A 22,850-nucleotide genomic window follows, 5' to 3' on the forward strand; every position below is an offset into this window, starting at 1 on the left:
TCAACGAGCTTGCTGCACTCAAACTAATTCCCACGGTCTAGTACAACTGATTTTATCTTAAGTGTACTAGGAGTTACTCCAAATCTCTCACACACACACAAGGCACTCAAGCTAAAAGCATCCAAGTTCAGCACAAGAATGTGAAAAATATTGTTGTTGTTGTTAATATTAGTATTACTATATTAGGGAGAACGTGCCTTCATACACGAATCATCAAAAACCACCCTTTTATTAATACTTTAAATTACAACTTTCGTATACATGTGCCTTTGATGAGGTAAATAGGTACTCATTGATACCCTTACCTAAAACCCATTGGATCAATCTATTTAGGGTTGGAACCTAATAAATTGGGTAGTTATATAAAAATGAAAAATGACATTTTAGTAACCCCCATGCGAAATTAGGATTACCACCCCCATGCAGGATGAGGTCTATCCCCCCTGGACTTTTGTTGACCCAGTCAAATTATTATCAACGTTTGTTCAATTGACGGTTTTTTTATCGAAATAAGCATTTAAATTATTAAAATACCATTATTTAATTGAAATAACAAAAAATCAAATCCAATCCAATTTAAACTGTTGGATTGAAATATTTTACACGATTATATTAAAAGAAAAGAAAAAAAAAACCTAACTTCATTTTTTTGAAAAGATGAAGATGAAGTTGAGATTTTACCATTATCTCACATATTTTAGTTAGGGTTTGCATTTGTTATCGTTAGACTGTTCTCGAGAGTGTTAGGGTACTATTTCGATTAATCAAGTTAAATATCTCATATCTTGTGCAATGGGTAGAGGTTTGAATTCTCAGGTGAGTTATTTCAGCAATAATGACTTCAAGGCTTAAGTTTTCGTTTGAAAAAATCAGGCAAAAAACTTGTTTGTGTTCTTTATTGTGCTAGGGGGAGGGTACAATTAAAATTAATATTTATAGGAAGGGGTATTATTATTAATTTTATATTTTTCATTGTTTCATATATTTTCTCTCAATTTTTTTTATTATTTTTTGTCCAGTATTTTTCATATGAAAACTCTAAGCATTGAGTCAAATAATGCTTTTAGAATGAGATGAAAACGATGAGATTTAGATGAACACGATAAGATTTGGCTGAAAAATATAAAATTACGATGAAAATGATTAGAGCAGATTGAAAACAATGAGAATTAACTTCTAAACAACAATATTAAAGTCTAGATTGACTAGAAATTTGGTTAATAATGATTAATATTCATATAGTTATTATTTTGTTTTAATAATCATTTCATGGTGATTGTGTTTAGAATGATTAGCTTGACACAACTAGAATGTTGTAATCAAATGACATTTTCACAATTTTAACATATAAGGATATTTTTGACATTTTACCATATATGTTAAGAGAATCATTTTTATTAATGATTTGACCGGGTCAACAAAAGTCCACGGTAGACCTCATCATTCATTTCCACAAGTTTTTTTTTTTTTCTTTCCGAATAACCCAAATTAAAATCAGTTCTGATTCCGGGATCGTAACCGACCCGTTGACAACCTCCAACTTCTCAGTTCTTTCGTGTAGATCATTTCCTTCACGTAGAAGAAATACAAAATCGGTGTCGTCACAAGCGTGGGAAGGCCTTACGGTCTCTCTCTCTCTCTTCTGCAATTCGATTATATAATTGCAGACTTAGTTGCTCCTCAATCAACTACCTTCTTTCGGATCTTCAGTTTTTTACTCAGGTAATCTCACATATCTTCGACTTTTTCTTCTTCATCGAATTAAGCATTTTTGTTTTCGAAATCGAAACCCTAACACATGAGTTCAATTTGCCTTACATCTAACTTCGATAACTATGATCATTTTTTTAACCTTATGTTCTTCAATTTGTTTGTTTGTTTGTTAATCAAATGAGACGGTTAACGGTGTGGATTATAGTAATTAGTGATTGATATTGTCTGTTAGTCGATTGCAATCTTGACTCCAATTTTGTTTCCTTAAAAAAATAAAATAATTCTACGTTGGTTCTAGAAAAGCAAAATGGTTTCATTTGAGATAAATATTATCATTGTTTTACATGATTTTCTTCAATATATGTGTATTTTGATTGCAATCCTGACTATGATTTTGTTTTCTGTTACAGTCAAGGGTTCATTTTTCGATTCTATAGTGTTCGGCGTTGGCTCCAGAGCAGAAAAAAAAATGGTTTCATTTGAGATGAACGACAGGAAAAGTATGTGCCGATTCTCCTTTATAATTTCATGCTATTGTTTTGTGTTTTAAGAATGTGTCTTTTGTGAAACTGTTTATCATTAAAGAATAGAGACGAATGGATTGACCCATAGAAAAAGGGATGGATTGATAGGTGTATTAAATTACTCTGAGGAATGTAAAGAATATATTCGCATTTTATGAAGAAAAGAAGGGCCTGTTTGAAAGACAGACTTACAAGAGTTGGAATATTGAGTGTTGGTAGCAACTCCCGAAATGAACTTGACTGTTTGATTCTCTAAGGGAGGTAGAGTTGGAGCCATAATAAACACATAGTGCCAGTCATCTTAGGGTGGCCTAGGCTCTGTCTGCTTGGATGGTATGGATGCAGATGTGTTGTGTTGCCTGGGAGCAGATGGCATGGGTGTCGGCTGAGTTGAAACTCCTTAACTTTTGGTGGGGGTTTACGACTCTGCCCGATTGGGAATAGGGTGGGCACTTGCAACTCCCTAGAGTTCGTGATCTGAATGAAGGGGTGGAATTGTGGCACAAGAGTTGCAATTCCAATTCTCACAACTCTGCCTTTCGAGCAGGCCCTAGTTTAGTAAGTTATTGCCTTCATATACATATGCTACTTATGTGTTTGCTTCTCAACACAAGACATGTATGATAAGTCTCATAGTGTATTGGCGACTTCTAAATCCATGGAGCTGGAGCTTGGTTTTCGATAGTCTTGACATTGTAGAGGGAAATGATGTATTTTTGGTTCCAAGATTATGTAATTTTCATGTTTCTTTGAGAAGACCTCGGGGGTCATTGTTTAGACACTAATAGCATGGTATTCATTGTTGTTAAAATACTAGGATTTACAACTTGGATCAATAATTATTAAAGATTAATCCAGATAATTTGAATTACTTGAAGACATGGGCTTACGGCATGTGATACAAGGAGTATGTTATTGATTAGATATTTCTATTATCTCATCTACACAAATAAGTTATTGGTTCCTTCATTTTGAATTGACTTTTTATCTTCTTTGTTTTTCAATAAATGTTTGGTTGTTAACAAGAAAATTTTACAAGAAAAGAGATAAGGTAAAAAGGTTGAGAAGAAGATAACAACCAATAAAATGAAAAAAGGGAAACAAGAAATGCAAATAAATGTAACACTGGTCAAGTGTATTATCCATTATCCTGGTATATCAATGTCTTTATTTTTTATCTATACAAAGATTGCAGAATGCAAAGGTTATTAAAGGGAAAGTAAAGAGATTGTTGGGAGGTAAAAGGGAGGATTCTCCAAAATTCCATTTGGTAAAATAGGATAAGGGGTGTGTTCCAAAAAGTAATGGAGGACTTGGGATTCATATGATTAGGCTAATGAACCAAGTGTTGTTGGATAAATGGTTGTAGAGATTTACCCAAGATGAGTCCAATTTTTGGAGGAAGATCTTTGTCAATTAATACGAGTGTGAGAAAATGGGTAGGGAGAGCAAGCAAAGTGCCTTATGGTTGTGGTATGTCGAGAGGTATTTTTAATGGGAAATGCATTTTTAATGGTGGGATTGGATTTAGAACAAGAAAATGGAATAAATTGAGATTTTGGGAAGGTAGGCTGTCCGGTGATTCATCATTTAGACCCCAATTTTTTCCTTACTATTTTCCTTGGACCTTGTCCAACAAAAAAAAGTCATGCAATGCAGTGCATTTTAGTTGATTGTCGGGACCTTGGTCTTAGAAGGTACTTAAATGATTGGAAATGGACTTGATAGCAAGTTTGATGGTATGTATTACACCATCTGCCTTTTCTTCATATCGGAAGATAAAAAGAAATCCTATTAAAAGTTGTGATAGAATTTTTTTCATCAGATCATTGCATCCAATGTCTTTTCATCCTGAACTCATTGGAAATTTCATTTGGGAGAAAAAATTCAGTCCAACTTGCCTTTTTTTTTCTTTGCTTGGTCAACCGCTCTCAATAAATTTATAACCATTAACCACCTAATCTCTCGTGGTAGAGTCTTAGTGGACTGTTGTGTCTTGTACAAAAGTAATGTTGAAAGCATTTAACCACCTTTGATTCATCGCCCTAGTGTTTCCATAATTCCATCAGTTGGTTGCATCGCTTTTCTTTATTCCATGTGTTGGCCTTCTTTTTTATTTTAATGCTATAGGAAGAATCTTTTGGTATCGTCTTCCATTTTCTATTATTGTTTGGAAAGAGAGGAAGACTAGAGTATTTGGAGGCAATGGCAAGGGGTACTCGAGGTAATATATTGGATGTAAAATCAAGCTTATTATTTTGGTCCAAGTTATTAGATACTTCAAAGGCTTTGAGGAGTTCACTTTCAATTGGGATGTTTTTTAGCGTGATGCATTTGCTTTTTTATATTTCTTATGTAATAGCTTAGATTTTTCTTTTCTTTTGGGTAGGATCACTTGTTAGTATTGAAAATAATCTAGTGTTATTTTAGTCCTAGTTGTTTAGCAATAACTTTTATTCTTTTATTTCTTGTAAGGGATTTTTTTGTCTTTTAACTCTTTTATTATTATAAATTCCTGCCAAGCTCTCAGATTGAGACTCGACAATTCTTTTTGGTATCAGAGCTAAAGAATTTCGTCCCCTCTCCTTGGTTCCCCTCCTCGTCTTTCACCCCTCCTTCTTCCTTGTTTTCTTCTCCCTTTTATTCCCTTGACCTTTATACCTAACCTAGAGTAGCTTCGTTAGATCTTCTCCCATTCGGGGGCTTTTTTTGTTTCTTTTTGTTTATTATTCCCTTTATCGCCTGTTTTGATCACATGCTGCATTTCTGCATTGTGTCTCTTACCCTACAATAGTGTTTCTACCTTTGATAGGCTTTCTTAATGTTTTTTGCCCTATGCAGGATTTTTCTCCATCGTTATTGTCTTTGGAGAGTTGCAGCAGCAACTACAGGGACTATAAGATCTAGGAACAACACCTAGGGTGCCTTTGGGAACCTACAATAGCAGCTACAAAGCCTGTGGAGGCTTGCGGCAACAACAGCCACCTACAGCAGTCCTGTGGGTCCTTTTAAAAGTCTGTGGCAGCACCTATGGTGCCTTTGGGAACCTGCTATAGCAGCTACAAAGCCTGTGGAGGCTTGTGGCAGCAGCAACCACCTACAACGGCCCTATGGGTCCTTTTAAAATCCTGCGGCAGCACCTCCAAAACCTGAGGAGGCTTGCAACAGGAGTAACTAGGTTCAGCAGAACCTGTAGGTGCCTTTGGAGGCCAGCAGCAGCAAGAGCACGGCCTAGGGAGGCTTGCGAAAGCAGCACCTAGGCCCAATAGCACCCGTAGGTGTCTTTGAGGGCTAGTGACAGCATCTGTATAGCTTAGGAAGGCTTGCGACAGCACCTAGGGTGCCCGTGAAGTTCTATATTTTTTAGTACTGCGAGTTTCTTCTTTAGACGTCCCGTCAAACCAAAGTAATGACTTCGGAACAAGCAATTATAACTTTCGCCACAATTCTTGGGTCTAATTCTTCAACTGAACATATTACCACTGCCTTTCTCGATGGCCGGAACTTTCAGTCATGGTCTCGATCTATGCACCTTTATTCAGGTAGTAGAGGGAAATCTGGATGGCTCTCTTGCACCGTTACTAAACCACCCCTTACTGATTTCAAATTTGAATCATGGGAGATCGACAACTGCACTATCCTTGGGTGGCTATTCAACTCCATGGAGCAGCGCATCTGTACCATGTTCATTACCATGAAATTGTCTCATCTTTATGGTCCACACTTACTTAGACATATGCACATCCCAGGAATGACTCTAGCATTTATGAGCTCTATCGAGACATTGCTCTGACTACCCAAGGGACTTAGAGTGTAGCGAATTACTTCAGATTTCTTCAGTCACGTTAGGAGAAACTTTCTCATTATGAGTCTGACTGAGTTATTTTCAGAAACAATATATTATGTGGTTAAGAGGATTGCTCGACATCAGACCTACCGGTTTCTTAAGAGTCTACGACCTGAGTTTGAGGTCCTTCGGACACAGATCCATTACCTTCTTTATTTGAGGTCTTTGCGACCATTGACAGTCATGAGTGTCATCGTCGTATTGTTCCTTCTCAGATTTAGGTTCCCGGCATTCTTTTTGCTCCAGCTACAGATCAGATGACCTTAGCTGTCAACTCGAGTTTCTCCAACTCTCATACCCCTGGACTAGGGAGTCGTGGTCATGGCCTTACTTGCAATCATTGTGGGAAGACCGACCATGAGAAGGCCTGCTGCTTTCAGCTCTATTCTCATTTAATACCATGATCTCCTTCCACTCCATTTTTGGGACGGTCTGCTCCTCGTATAGTTATAGTGGAATCAATCACTCATTTCACTGATTCTCTTTCACTTGGCACGATTGACTTGCAACAGCTACAGACTCAGATTGCCACTACTGTCCGGGATCAGATTCATGCCCACACTCACTCCTCTTTGACTGTGGCCTCAGTTACTACACCTCCAAGTATATCCTTTGCTTTTCATGTTACGCAGTTTGGCTTTGCTCCTCTTACATGGATTATTGATTTTGGTGCCTCTAATCACATGACCGGTGAGTCTAGTCATTTTACCTCTTCTACTTTTCCTACCACTCATAGGGAGGTTCGCCTTGTTGATGGATCTCTTACACCTATCCACAACAAGGGCATCATCCCTTTATCATATAGGATTTCACTAGATTTTGTGCTTCATGTCCCTTACCTATCCCTTAATCTTTTGCCTGTGAGTAATATTACTAAATCTCTAAATTACTCGGTTACCTTTTTTCCTACTCATTGTATTTTTTAGGACCTGATTTCGAGAAGGATTTTTGACAAGGGGTATAAGAGGGATGGGTTGTACTTGTTTAGATCTCAGCCTAATGCTGTTCCGATTTCTGTGCTTCCTTCTTCTGGGAGTCACACGTTTTCGTCTCATACTCTAGATTTATGGCATGTTCGCTTAGGACATGTCAATTTTCAGCACTTATGTTATTTATTTCCTACTTTAAAAAACTACTTGTAGTAGACATAAATTTCAATGCTCTGTGTGTGAATTTTCTAAACACATACATACTTCATATATTTCTCGTATGTATTGATTTAATGCAATATTTGATTTAGTTCATTATGATGTGTGAGAGTTTTCCTCTGTTACTGCTTTTAATGGTCATAGATATTATGTTACATTTATTGATGACTATTCTCGCTGTACTTGGGTTTATCTGATGCGTTCTCATTCTAAGGTGCTTCCTATTTTTGTCAATTTTCTTAAAATGATTCAAACTCAGTACCATATCACTGTTAATTCTCTTCGGTCTGATAATGGGGGGAAATATAAATCTAATGGGATTTGCTCCCATCTTCATGAGTATGGTATGCTTCACCAGTTGACTTGTCTTTATATTCCTGAACAGAACGGGGTGACGAAACGTAAGAATCGCCACCTCATGAACATTGTTCGGTGTCTTCTTTGAGGAATGCATGTTCCTAAGGCATATTGGAATGTGGCAGTCCTCACTGCGACTTTTTTTACTAACCGAGTCCCGAGTCGCACCTTAAAGGGACAAATGCCTTTTCATGTCCTTCAACCTGATAGTATACTTTTTCTCATTACACCTCGAGTCTTTGAGTGCACGTGCTTTGCTCAAAACAAAACTCCTAATCGCACCAAATTGGATGACAAAGCCATTTAGTGTGTTTTCTTGGGTTATTCATCTATGACAACAGGGTATCAGTATTATGATCCAGTTTCTCACCGTATAATACACTCCCTTGATGTTACTTTCTTTGAAAATGTTTCCTACTTTAGTGTCACATCTACTTAGATCACATGCTGCGTTTCTGCACTGTGTCTCTTACCCAACGATAGTGTTTCTGCCTTTGATAGGCTTTCTTAATGTTCTTTGCCCTATGTTAGGATTTTTCTCCATCGTTATTGTCTTTGGAGAGTTGCAGCAACAACTACAGGGATTATAAGATCTTGGAACAGCACCTACGGTACCTTTTGGGAACCTACTACAGCAGCTACAAAGCCTGTGGAGGCTTGCGGCAGCAGCAGCCACCTACAGCAGTCCTGTGGGTCCCTTTAAAAGTCTGCGGCAGCATCTAGGGTGCCTTTGGGAACCTGCTACAGCAGCTACAAAGCCTGTGGAGGCTTGCGGCAGCAGCAGCCACCTACAATGGCCCTGTGGGTCCCTTTAAAAGCCTGTGGCAGCACCTACAAAGCCTGAGGAGGCTTGCAACAGGAGCAGCTAGGTTCAGCAGAACCTGTAGGTGCCTTTGGAGGCCAGCGGCAGCAAGAGCACAGCCTAGGGAGGCTTGCGAAAGCAGCACCTAAGTCCAACAGCACCCATAGGTGTCTTTGAAGGCCTATGGCAGCATTTGTATAGCCTAGGAAGGCTTGTGACAGCTCCTAAGGTGCCCGTGAAGTCCTGTGTTTTTTGGTACTGCAGGGATCATCAAGTGATTATAAAAGATCCACTGAAGGAGGTAGAAGTGGGTCTTCTTATTTCATCAGAGAAGATGGTAAATCCTTATGGTCTATCATTTGGAAAAATCATCCATGAAGCTCGGATTTAAAACCATTCAAATTTAATTAAAAAGTATAGTAGGTGTGGCATGTCAATGGCTCAATCATCAACGGTTGGAATAAAAGGAAGGGCGCATGTGTCAAGGTGTGGGAGATGACCCTAAAAGTTTAGAAAGAAAATGTTTGGTTGTGGACCGCCGATTATGGCTAAAGAAGTCGAGGTCGCTGTAGATCGTCCAATTAGGTGTAGTCCAATCAAATTTCAAATCTTTCATTTTGAGACATCGCTTATCTCCTATTCAAATTGTGATTCCGAAGAGGCTCAGTTGAATGCCTCATTTGTTGGGGTGATAAATGGTAGGATGGCTAACCAACCTCGGTCTTAGGCTTGGGGGGGCAGTGTCTTGACCGGAAGTTTGATTTATGCTTAGACTCCATGTCAGAGATTCAATTGACCCTATGTAGCCTCCATCCCTTTCTAATAAGTGTGTTGGTGAGGATTTCTCATTGTTTTTCTTTGTGATATACAGTCTTTTGGTGGTGAGTGATCACCAGATTAGAATCAATTTTGAGAGTGCTCGATGATGTGGACATGTTTTGGGATTGACCAGGTGTTGGGGAGGGGAGAGGATTTGAACCAAATTAGATTTCCTTTGAGAGGAAAGGTGGCTTAAGATTGACTGAGTATGATATTGTTTGGTGAGTTTGTGATTTGTAGTCTTTTGATGGATATTCCCCTTGGGGCTAATGCCTATGTTTGGTCTAATAAGCAGGATGACCCTATCCTTTCTAGATAGAATTGTTTTTTTGTTTTTTGTGTGTGGGTATCATCTGATTAGGAGGAACATTTTAGCATCGCTTATGCAGATGAATGTTCTTAATCCAGCTTCTGACTATCACCCTATTGCTCTTGCTGGATGTAGGTTTACTTGTCCTATTTTGTTTCGGTTTGAGAATGTGGTTACTCCATAACTTTAATGAGTTGATGCTAGTTTGGTGGAACTCCTCCTTTACTGGAAGACCTGTACTCCATTTCCAATGTAAATTAAAGACCTTAAAGGAGAGACTGAAAATCTGAAATATGGAATCTCTTGGCCAAACTGAGTTGAATAAGAAAATGATATTGAAAGCCTCCACATAAAATAACAAATGTTTAGTTTGTTGACCAGTGAGAAAGTGAAAGAATCAAAGACTAAATTTCAAAGATTGGTGCCAATGGAAGAGATCGATTGGAGGCATAGATTGAGAGTGAAACAACCCTAAAATGGGGATCATAACATGGTTTTAAAGAGAATACCTTTGGAAAATTCCATGTGCACTTGATGAGATCCATCCATAAGTTCTAACTATAGAGGATGAAAATAAATTGCCTTTCTTTGGCTGGAGAATATATACTCATTATGTTTGAGATTACCTTGAACTTTTTGTATGTGCAGTATTTGTACGCTAGGTTCTCTCTTGTTTCTGTTTCCTTTTCTTTTAATTCCAATTATTTTTTCCTTACATAACTTTGAAATTTGAAATGAAACAGAGATCGGACTAGGGTTGACAGGGTTTGGCATATTTTTCTCATTTCTCGGAATTATTTTCTTCTTTGATAAGGGACTTCTAGCCATGGGAAATGTAAGTAAAGCCTCTCCTTTTTATTTTCTTAATGCAGTTTTTTTTTTTTTTTTTTAAATTAGAGTTTTTGTTGTGATTAAAATTGTCCGAATGCCTGTTAACCATTTGTTTATTTATGTGTTATTCAAATCAGATCCTATTCTTGTCAGGGGTGATGTTATCCATTGGACTGAAATCCACCATGCAATTCTTCATGAAACGCCAAAACTACAAGGTTTAGTTGTCTTACATCCCTACCTTTCTGTTATTTTCCCCAACTTTTTTCTCATTCTCACCTGGTGTTATTTTGATGAATGAACAGGGCACCATTTCATTTGTTGTTGGCTTCGTTTTAGTCCTCTTGGGGTGGCCTATCATGGGCATGATCTTGGAGGCCTATGGGTTCATCGTACTTTTCAGGTTTGGGATATTTCTTTCATCCTTTCTCACTATTATACTTGCATGTTAAGTACCTATGTGGCTGACAAGGTTTTGCGGCAGGGGCTTTTGGCCTACACTGGCAGTGTTTCTGCAGAGGATACCCATTCTTGGGTGGGTGTTCCAACAACCATTCGTGACATCGGTAATGATACTTTAAATTCTATTTCTCAATAAAATTATGTTGATGTGATGAACATTAATTGCACGGAAACCTTTGGTGGGGGTTTGGTCATAGAAGTTTTGACATCTTAATCAGGAGGTTAAGATCTTTGGTCAAGTGTAAGGCCAATGACTTAATACAACAAACCAGGGATACCATGCTATTGGATTGGAGGAACACGCACCCATACTATACATAGGTCCCAATTGATTGGAATTTTGGCACTATTAATTAAATCAGTTATGGGGCAAATATCTGTCTTTTATAGGATTCACATTTCAGTTTTATATGAGAATATATCATTCAGCTTCACATTCTAACTGAGTTTCCTTGTTTTCTCCTGTGCAGTTCTTAGATAGGTACCGGAGTAGACGGGTTCCTGTATGAGAGAGCTGAATCAGTGTGAATGGTAAGAACCAGTGCCAGAAAGGCTCACCCATGTAAGATAAGTGTCTGACCAAGATCAAATATCTTGATTTGGTTCACAATATGTTTTGAACAGTTGACATGATTGCTGATATGACCTGTATCTGTATATTTTGGAAATGTGCTTTTTGTTTTTTTCCCCGTTGTATCCATCATTTTCTTAGTTTTTCTTTGCTAGCCATTAGATTGCTGCCCATGTCACGATATGAAAAGTCCATGTAGTTTGTTAATCACTTTAAATGATTGTAATACCACTTCGATTGGATGGTATTAGTTGTTCCCAAACAAGAAACATTTTTTGGATTATCTCAGAATGTTTCTGCCTTTATACCCTCTCGGTTTTTTTTATCCTTGAGTGGAACATTGCATTGAAACAAGATTTGAGACCTTAATCATCTAAACCTTACTCCAAAAATTTGAGTTTGCTGAGCGAATCTTGTAAATTTATTCCATTCTGTTTGAAGCCCTATCTTATGTTAATATTTGCTCGTACTAGTTTTTGTCTTTAGTTTATCACAAACTGAGCTATACCTACATTTCTTTAACGCTTTCATTTCTAACATTCTTTCCTTATTCATTTTTTTTTTCTCATATCCATCTCGATCTATGATTATGAAATCAGTATATGTTCATTGAGTTGGATGGCAACACACGAACGCTTCTAAGTTTTGATACTATTTTCAGTTGTCTGTCAATGCATGCAACCCAACTACATCTCCCATTGCTTAGCAAAACAATGTGTTTTCCAGTTCATCCAAGTTACATTATGTACTAATGTCTGATCTATATGCCTGAAATGGCATTAAGAAACTGTGGACGCATAAGCTTCAAAAGAAAAAACTTTTTATTAATCTTGTACTTATACAAGTTTCAACCCGTATGTGGATATCACGGGGAATCAATCTATTCTGACATTTCTAACATGATTGAGATGACATGTATTCTAAACATAAACAACTCAAATAAGATAACAATGGCCATCGTTAATGTCAATTTTTATGTTTATTAACTTGAAAAAAGAAAAAGAAAAAAAAAGATAGTAGAACTGATGGAGAAAGGGTTTCATTATAAAATAAAACAAAATTTTCATTTCCACTGTAATGCATTGTGAATTAGTTTGGGTACCCACACCCCTAAGTGGACATATATTCCAAAGATCATCTTAATCATTGCGTATAAACAAAGAAATTTAGACATACAACCCATCTGGTACCCAGGGTTATGGTGAGTATTTGATATCCCACCCCTTCTCTTTTCAAATTGACAACTTACCCCCTGATCAGGGTGTTCCATGAGGGACTGAAAAATTGGTTGAAACATCCTTGTCTTCAGACAATCTATAAAATCCCATGATTTTTTTCCCCATAGGAAATCTTCGGCTTCCGTTTAATTACTGGATTTTTTTTCTAATGTTTCATCTTATAAATCATTGTGGAGAAAATACTTCATATTTTATATTTGATAACTTTCTTAAATAAATTAGGGTTAGGATCTGTAGACTCATGAAAGCGAACTCATATGTTCACACACAATCCCAACCGTGTAAATACTAAATCCAACTGTCGAGATTCGTGTTATATTCTTGGGATACTTTTTTTATATATTATTATCCTGACCCTTGGCTTTCACATGTAGACAGTCAAGATTGTGAGTGAACATATGAGTTTCCATTTCACGTGTTTACCAATTCAGACCCGATAAATTAAGGATTGAAGATGATGGATTTTTATGGGAATTTTTCAGGAAAAATAAAATAAAAATCAAAGGTTACCAAATAAATCAAAGTTTTTATTCTGAGAAATGAAGGAAAATTGGACTGAACATGTTTTAGGGGTGTGTCATCAGTTTGAAAATGTAAGGGTATCTCAAAAGGAAGATCAAAATCAAGGGATATATCATCATTTTTAAAACTAGAGGGGTATCTCTAATTATTACCAAAACCATGTGAATTACCTCATAATTACACTAACTATGCCCACTTTATTAATAAATATGTAGGGACGACAGTTGTGATGAATTGTGGGTCCAGTGATGATGGACTGAAGATCAATTTTATCAAGTCTGTCCATCTTGATAGATACTAGGGGGGTGGGTCAGGTTTCGATGTAACCAACCTCATAGATATCTGTTTCTTGCGGCATAATCAAAGAAACAAGAGGATTGACCGAGGAACTCTCACAACTCACAAGACTACAAATGCAGATTTCCTAGGGATCAACACTGAGGGCCTAGGGATCAACTAGATTAAAATATCACTTTTCATCTCAACCGTCTGTTTGTCAATGCTGTCATTAGAGACTATAGTTTTCCTAAAATTAATGTTAATGATCATATTGAGACAAAATTCTGCAATCTACCTTGGATTTGTATTAGGGTTTTAGTCTTTGTGATCCCACATATGTGTCTAGCTTATCGTCCTCTTCGACTTCTTGACTCTGACCTAAATATGCTGGAACCCGACATTAGATTCGGCCGTCTATAGTGGACTTTAAAGATAGATCTAAGATCCCGACCTCTTATCTCATATCTCGAGGTGACATATGTAATGTAACAAAATACTATTTTGTCTTTCTTGATAATTAACAACTTACACAAACATGTTAAATTTTTTTTTTTCTTCTTTCGATAAGCACATCAATGAACATCAACAATTTAAAAACAAAACAATCAACCAAATTTAAAACAAAACATATAAATGAAAGAAAACAACCCACCCCCCCACCCATACAAATAAAAAAAAAAAAAATTGGGAAAGTGAGAATCAAAGAAAAAAGAATCATGATTTTCTGAATCCACCCGACATACTCCCTCATACTCTCCTGATAGATTTTTTTTTTCAACAGGATACACAACTACACATTTATGAGGATGTGCAGTTGTGTATCCAAGGAAAAAATCTATCGTTCTAGCACATGCCACGGGGAGGGGAATCAGAAAATCAGGAATCAAGAAAAAGAAGAAGAAAGGAAATCCAAAGACCAAGAAAACTAAAGAGAAAGAAATTAATTTCACCGTGTATAAATGAAAGCAAACTACAATTAATAGTAAACAGTAACCACACAATCAGATGAACATATTGATAATTGACAGAGCTATCGCGCACAATTGGAACGTATCTCTGTTATTCTTGATCAATGGAGACGTTACATTTTTCTCCTTGAAACAATCTTCACAAGTTGTAGCTGCATCCATGGCTGAACTCACTTTAATATTAGCGGCGTTATAACGCTTAGATTTAACGTCCTTGATAGCATCCTTCACTGTTGATATCGAGTCCGAGTATAATTCCAAACAATCCCTTAAGCAACTCTTGTCATATGGGTTGGATTTTTTCTTCTTCAAAAGCTTTTTGATGTGACAATGGGTTTGAGTTGCATTGGTTTTGATTAATTTTGTTGTAATCAGACCAAGTCCTCTTAGGTCTGTTTTGTGGCTCTTGGGATTTGCTTGGAGAGAAGTTAAACAAAACTGATAGCTAATGTTTGTGTCTCCTTTTGAAGATTTCTTGCAAGTTTGTTTGATGAGATTAAGATCAGTTGCACCATTGAAGATGAAGAGAGTGAAGAAAAGGAAGAAAAGAAGGAAGGAAGGGCTCATGTTCTCTCTTTGTTGGGTTTCTTGGTGTGGGAATTGAATGTGGAGATTTGTCAAGAAATACTAGGTTTAATTGGTTAGCTTAAAAGCTCATCCAAGTTGATTCTCAACCAAAAAACTTTCTTTGATCATGTTTACTGCTTTTAGAAGAGAAGTATGGCATGGTGTGGGTCCCTTTAGGGACAGATGTTGGACAGAAGATACATGAATTAGATGACCTTAGCCATTATAAAAATAGATTATATGTTCCATAAAGAAATAATTCATCCCAAATTACAAGAATCCCCTAAGATATTTTTTGTATAAAATAATGGAAATAATTCTAATTTATCTGAATTAATCATAATGCAATGTAATCTTGATCCTAATCTTCGTGAAAAGATGATTACTACATACTTTTTTTTTTTTTTTTAACATTATATCGTATTATCTATGGTTTTGTTAACGTGCTCCCGTATAATTTAAGATGCATTAAATACACCTTGGAAATAAGCATTTGAAAGTATTCCCTATAATAAAAATTCTTTTGAGGGTATTATTGGTAGGAAAATACATTTTCAAGGTGTATTTAACGCAAGTTAACGTGTGCCCTCAGGGCACATGTTAAGAAGACCCCATTATCTATTACTATCTTTGTTGGGTGATATTGCTAGTTTAATAAAATCCAATTGAGAGTGTGTACCAAGGATTCGGATGCTCAGAATTAGGGCTGTCAATGGGCAGGTTTTGGTCAGGCACCATTGAGCCCTAACCCGACCCTAAAGAGGCTGACTATGCTGCAGACCAGCCCCATACTCCTAATGGACCTAAGTTGGCTATGCCCGAGTCCGGTCCTAACTAACAAGGATCAGGGTCGGGTTGATTTTTCGGTTCTATAAAAGATTGAATTAATGCATTTTTTTAAAATCGTTGGAACTCATGTAGTATTGTTTTTCATCAAAACAGGGATTCGTTATCTATCCTAATTGAAAATGATTAGAAACGAAAGTAAACTTATCTTTACCATTATAATGAGAGAAGGTAGATTTGAAGTGGTTCCACAACAAAATTTGGATCTCACATATACCCCCACTTTTACATGTAAAAATAATATAATCAGGCTCCTTTTTATCAAAAACCAAGAAAATTGCAATCCAAGCCTATGCTTAACTTGGTTAATTTTAAAATTACAAAAATACCCTTTTTACTATGTAATGGTCAAAAATCTTTTAATCAATATTTTAAATTACAAAAAAACCCTTTTGATAGATGTGCATTTGCACATGCCACTTTCTAGTTATTTTAAGTATGTTATATCTTTTGTTATAAAATACATCTTCTATATATGAGACATGCATCTAAGTATACTAGTGGGCCTGGTTGGACACTATTAGGCCCTAAACTGGTTTCGATTTAACTGGTTTAAAATTTTTGAGGTAGTTCCCATCGTTGTGGGCTACCTTTCATTTTTCAGCCGTGTCAGCCTTGTTTAGAGGGCCAACGGTCTCAATTGACACCATTATTCATAATGAAGATATATATATATATATATTTTTGGAGAGGCAAGCCTACTTTTAATTGGTTCAATGATTTGATATGTGAGAATCTAACCTAGGTCTATAATATCATCACCCAAAGACTTTACAAACTAAGCTAACTGACATCTATCAATAAAGAATTTAATCATAAAGGATTTATGGATTTAGACATTTTTTGATTCAATAAGAATTAATCACAAATGATCTGAGAGTCCTTAAAGAGAGAATAGGGGCGAGAGCGAGATGTTCAGGATTTTTATTTTCATCCTCAAGTGTCTCTCATTGATGAAGGGGGGACATATTCATCCATCAAACTCTTAGTACGCTTATGTTAGTTCGCCCATCGAATGTCACAACAAGGGGCGAACCAACGCGAAGGAAGAAGCGAATCAATCAGAATGGAGACAGGGAGGAGAGGCGAAAGATAGATTTTCGAGCCTGCAAGCAGCAAGCAACAACGGCTTTTCCGCCGTTGCGCGCTAGCCGCTGGCGCTTACGTTTTTCAGCTGCATCGCACTGCCGCATAACCAACTAGGCTTGAATCGAGTTAGAAAAGAGCCAATGGAAGTGAAATTGATAAATTCATAAAAAGAAAAAAAAAATAAAAAAAATTAAGGGATGAGGTTTGAAATAAGAAAGATAGAAATAAAATAAGAGAGATTATATTGGTGTGTTAGAAGTTAAAATTTGGTTTTGTTAATAGAAGCTCTCAAAATAAAGACGAGGAAATAGACTCATCAACTGATAGGCTTCAAGATGTTGAGGCAAAAATAGGATGGGCATGGGCAATGACGAGCCTTCCAAAACATTAGAGCACTTCTTTTTATGTGCGTATATTTGAGAGAGAAGATTTATGACATTATTGAGTATGGTTTTAAAACTCGGGTTTGTGTCTCGCCTCGTCCATGTTTTTGTTAACGAGTTGTCTCAGATGAGTTTTTCGATACATTTGAGACGTCTTTTTCAAAACTATAAAAATGAACGTGGAATTTTAAATCTCGTCCAATACATTAACTTGTCCGTCCTTCTTGTCCATGCCTGATATCGAGACGACTCAGGCGATATGTCTCGGTTTCAAATAAAAGAGATTTGAAACCATGCTATTGAGAGAGAAGATGGATGTCACCGGATGAGTGGTGAATTTAAAAATTGAGAGAGAAGAAATTAGATGAAAATAATAAAAATTTATTTGGGGGCCATTTCTCAACTTGGGAGTTGGGACAAGGGTTTATTAATAAAAGATAAAAAAGAGAGATTTACGGGGTACTCCAATCTGTTACAATCTTATTTAAAAATCTCTCTTACTTTGAATCAGACTAGCGTGACTAATTTCGTAAGATTTTAAATCTTACTAAGGGTTTTCGGGCCTACATGAATTATCAAATGAGCAATCCAACATCACATCCATCTATATTTCATGGAAAAACTCAGATTCAAAATACAAGATTTAAAAAAAAAAAAATACATTTTAAATTTAATCAAAGTTGTTGAAAATGGAGTGCTACCTATCTCCCAAATTTAAAATTAAAATTCAATGGTGAAAATTAATTTTTTCATAAATTTTTATTTTTATTTTAAAGTTCTTAAACTTTTTTTCCTCTATTACTCTTAGTATCATATCATGTTTTTGAATGCCAAAAATTGATGTGGTTAGACGCACTCTAAGGTTTGTTGAGTAACAAATTAATAGATTCAATTTGAATTTCTGACATGGATTACCACTCAAAGGTTTGCTGGGTAACAAAAAAAATGATAAAGTAAGCTTTGTTGAATAACAAACTCTATAAAGTATGATTCCCTTGAAATTGCCAGAACTCCAAGGGAGTTTTTTCTAATAAAAATGCAATAGTTAGATTTGTCGGGTAAAATCTCTCGTAAAGCAGACCCAATTGTTGCATTTTTATTACAAAAACTCCCTTAGAGATTTGACAATTTCAAGGGAACCTTATTTTATGAAATTTGTCACCCACCAAACCTCAATTTACTAAGTTATAGGGCAAACCTTGTAGTAAGGGTGTCAATGGTCGGTTCCAGTTCAGTTTCTAAGGAACTTAGAACATTAACCATTATATTTAGTTTGGTTTCGGTTCTTGTTGGTTTTGAGTCCGACTCCAAAATAAATGGAACTGGAACTGTCAAAAATCGCGTGTACCCGTCGGTTTCAATACTCAATAATCGAATGAGAAAAAAAGTATTTCAAATCATTATAAGTAATAAATTTGAAGAGTAACTCATTTTAAACTCCAATTGATAATTTATATGAAAAGTTGAAATTTTTTATATAGCATGCATTTATTTTAAAATAAAAAAATACCTTAAATCATCTATAATATGTAAATAAATCGGTTCTGGATGCCTATTGGATAGAATTTAACGGTTTCGATTCCTATCTGTTCGATTTTATTTTAGAACCGGCTCTAATCGGTTCCAATAAAAAGGGATCCGGAATCGAAACAGGGGTTTTCGATTCCAATTCCGGTTCAATTTCAAATACATGTGTACCTAATGACACCCCTACACCGTAGTGGGGATCACGTCATAAAATTCAAATTTATACAGTTAATTTGAAACTTACATACCTTCGGGTTGATTCTAACCTCATCAATTTTTCGCTTCCAAAAACGTGATTTGATGTTATTGGGTTATAAAGGACAAAATTCTAAGAACTTTAAAAAAAAAAAATTGAAAAAACAAAGTTAATTTTTAAAGTTGAATTTGAGTTTTAAATTTGAGAGTTTGGTAGTCGTCCATTTTCAACATCAACAATGAAGCTCATAAGGATTTTATTTTTTGAATTTTTTATTTTGATTTTGAATTTTTCTATGAAACCTAGAAGTATGTGTTGTTGGATTGCTAATTTGATTATCCATGTGGGTCTACCCTAATATTTGAAATCTTACCAAGATAGTCACAATAGCACGATACGTAAAGTAAGATTTGTTGAAGTAACAAACTTGATAAAGGTTGTTTTTGTAATAAAATTGCTACTGATATGTATGCTCAAGATTCAAAACACTGCCTTATCTACGTGTCACCGTTGGGTAGGAGATTGAAACACATTATACTCCTATTCAAGTCGTTTTCTACATGGTACGCAGTCCAATGTGTTTAATTTCCAATCAAAAAGTGCCATGTGTACATCGATTCTTGCTATAGAAACCAGACGCCATGCTATTATTCTTAAAATAAATATTTTTAAAGGGGCTTTCTATCAATGTGGGGCCTTAGACGATTGCCTAAATAGCCTTATGGTTGAATTGGTCTTGTCTTTTTTAAATATCGAAAATGCATACATTATAATTGCATAATTGATACTCAAATCAAATGTTATGAATAAGTCTTCAAAACTATGAAAATGTCATTTTCCGATCAACATTCAATGTCATAAATTGTCGAAATAAATTAATTACATTTGTACCTTTGAAATTATGAGCATGTCATTCTCCATTTGTATTTCCAGTCACAAATCATTCTAATGAGTCGTAATCACCATTGAGAAACTTAGGTAAGTTAAAAAAGGTGAGGAAAGAGTATTTCGAAAACTTTAAAAATTTTCTTAGGGATTATTTAACAATAAGCTCCTATATGAGGGTCCACTAAATAATTTTCACTTAAGGGCACATGTCAACAAGACCCAAAATTTTAAATTATACATATGGATGGGGTTATATGGACCGAACGACCATCTTCTATCCATATAGACGAGATGCCTGACGCCCAAAAAAGGATCAGGTGCCACATGGATGTAGAGAATAAAATTTTATGAAATAATTAAAAAGTAATTTAGAAAAAGATCTTTTTTCACCATTGTACTTTAAATTTAAATTTGGGTATTCAAAAGCCTTTTATTTTTCAAACTAAAGATTTGACTAAAAAAAAAAAGAAGAGAAAAGATTCGAATTCTTTTTTCAAATCAATTTAGACTACAAAGTCTAGGGTGCTAAGGCGTCATTTGGACTAACGTGGCTTAAATGAGGACCTCGATCTAGGTTCTTGTAGACATGAGAAATTCACTGAATGAACCTCAAATGCCACGTTGGTTTGGAGTCGCTAGCATTCTTTTTTAGAAAAGGGTGTGAATAGTCATCCAATTAATTATTTTAAAATATTCATTTTTTTAAAACAATTAATGACTCTGAGGTTTGGATAAGGAAGTTAATCTACCTAGAAATCTAGGTAAGGTGTTCAATTAGAAGTTGGGGAAGGTGTTAGGCACCCTTTCTTTTCCATCTTAAATGATAACTTTACAAATATGATCATTTTGATGAAAATAAAATAAAAAAAAGTAAAATTTAAGAAAAAATTTATTTGTGTCTAAAAATAAATGGACCTTAATTTTGACACATATTATTGGGGTTTCCTCATTGAGAGATGAACATCTCAAAATCTTGCCTTAAAATTACATTTTTGATAAAACTAAAAATAAGAACTTTAAAAAAGTGAGAGAAAAAAGAGAGAGCAGAGAAATGAGGATTACGTTATCCCTGCTATTCCCTACCTTGAAACTTGATTTGTTTTTCTTGATTTTCAATGGAAGAATCTTGATTTCTTCAAATTTTTGTAGAGACGTGAGTTGAGTAATGGGTGGTGTAAGGATGAGAGATTTTAAAAAGATGAAGAGATATGAGTGAGAATTGGGGTGAGGATTATGTTATCATGTATATTTAAGTAGTGTTGCCACGTCAACTTACTATTGACTGAGTGAAAGACTTTCTAGTTAGAAAATCATTATTCACCTATCTTTATTTATAATGATTTTTCTCCTAAAGAACTCTTCAATCTCACTCTTCATTTGCATTTTTGTATGTGTTATTTTTCCATCTTCATCTCATCTTAACCATTATTATATTCAACAATGCTGAAGTGACCTCAGCCTGGAACCTCATATCGCACTTCTTGACGTGAAAGTGTATGGAACCATAAATGCTTTTCATACAAGTGAAAAAACATCTATGGTTCCTATCCACTTTCACGTCAAGAAGTGAGATATGAGGTTTCAACTTGAGGTCACTTCAACACGACTCTATTACATTTGAGAGTTGCTATTGACACCCCAACTTTTACTTATTACATTCCGATTTCTTACATTTTTTATCACACCCCAATTAAAACTAAAAGTACACTATTCAAACATTACAAAGATTTTGACACAATTTATTGATCAACATTATAAAACTCATTCAAACAATTTCAAAAGTTGTTTACTATTAGGATTAGGGTTATATAATATCCTAAACCTAAAAGTAGAAATCTCTAAAAAATTAAAAATAGTGAGAGAGATGTAATTGACACCCCAACTTTTACTTACTCAACCATTCACTTATTTCTTTTTTAAGATATTTCCCAAAAAACGTGTGCAACTCATGCCAAAATTCTGATTTTGGTACACTATTCATTTTAATTCCCAAAACAAATTTTTTTTTTCCAGTGAATTTGTGACTTTTATGATCAAAGAATTCATTGATAAATTGTCAACGAGATTGTTTATATGAAAAAATCGTTGGTATTTTATCAACGAATTCATTGATTATAAAGGTGATGAATTCACTGAAAAAAACATGTTTTACTAATTAAAATGAATAAAGTACTACTTAGAATGGAGATTCACCCTTCTTTTTTTTAATTGGAGTGTAATAAATAAAAGTTGGAGTGCCGATAGCAATTCTCTATTTTTAAAAAAGGGACCGACTAGTTGCACACCACATATTACCAATTGCACTCCATCACTTAAAAATTCCCCTTTGCACTCCATTTAGATGATTACACTCCAAAATTTATAGAAAAAATATTGCACACCTTCCTCTTCCCCAACCATGCCTACATAAATTATTGTTGGTTCAATCACTTCTGTGTAGTCTACTTTAATCTATGTGCAACCATCACAAATTAATCTCTTGTAATAATCACCATGTATATATCTGAATTGATAAACCAAGAAAAAATTGATTTTTTGACGATTTTAAAACCATTGTGAGGCTTAAGAAACTCGTTGGAATCCATGTTGACACTTCAGATTGATCAGTGAATTCCAAGAGATAAGATCCACGCATAGACTTTTATCAATTCTAAACAAAACGTTAATAGAGATTAAAAAATCAATACCTTCAATTGTGCCAAAGAGAACATGAGCAAAATCAACACAAGAAAAATAGAGCACAAACATGGAAAAAGCAATGGGAAGATGAATAAGCCCATAAATCATAAAATTATCTTAATGAAGTGCAATTAGTAGGTTAAAATCAAGGCTCAAAAAAATGTATTTTTTTATTTTTATTTTTTAAACGTTAAAGTGCAACCAACAACTAGTGGTGTGCAACTAGTCTCTCCTATTCAAATTGATGTCCGCTGGAACTCTCTCTTCTTTATGTGTCTCTCTAA

The 22,850-nt window shown here is 35.4% G+C and overlaps 1 protein-coding gene across 1 annotated transcript; it reads left to right on the forward strand.

Moving 5' to 3' along the window:
- The first annotated feature begins 1,488 nt into the window (after positions 1–1,488).
- Positions 1,489–11,500, forward strand: LOC147389280 (vesicle transport protein GOT1-like). The gene is made up of 7 exons (XM_086418634.1): positions 1,489–1,722; positions 2,124–2,213; positions 10,264–10,355; positions 10,489–10,569; positions 10,657–10,754; positions 10,836–10,917; positions 11,284–11,500. Exons 2-7 carry the CDS (start codon positions 2,183–2,185, stop codon positions 11,320–11,322), a joined length of 423 nt encoding a protein of 140 aa, XP_086274760.1. The 5' UTR covers positions 1,489–1,722; positions 2,124–2,182; the 3' UTR covers positions 11,323–11,500.
- The last annotated feature ends 11,350 nt before the right edge of the window (positions 11,501–22,850 follow it).

The sequence above is a fragment of the Akebia trifoliata genome, chromosome 12 (assembly GCF_017979445.1).
Source record: "Akebia trifoliata isolate Shusen 1 chromosome 12, ASM1797944v1, whole genome shotgun sequence".
Taxonomy (NCBI): domain Eukaryota; kingdom Viridiplantae; phylum Streptophyta; class Magnoliopsida; order Ranunculales; family Lardizabalaceae; genus Akebia; species Akebia trifoliata.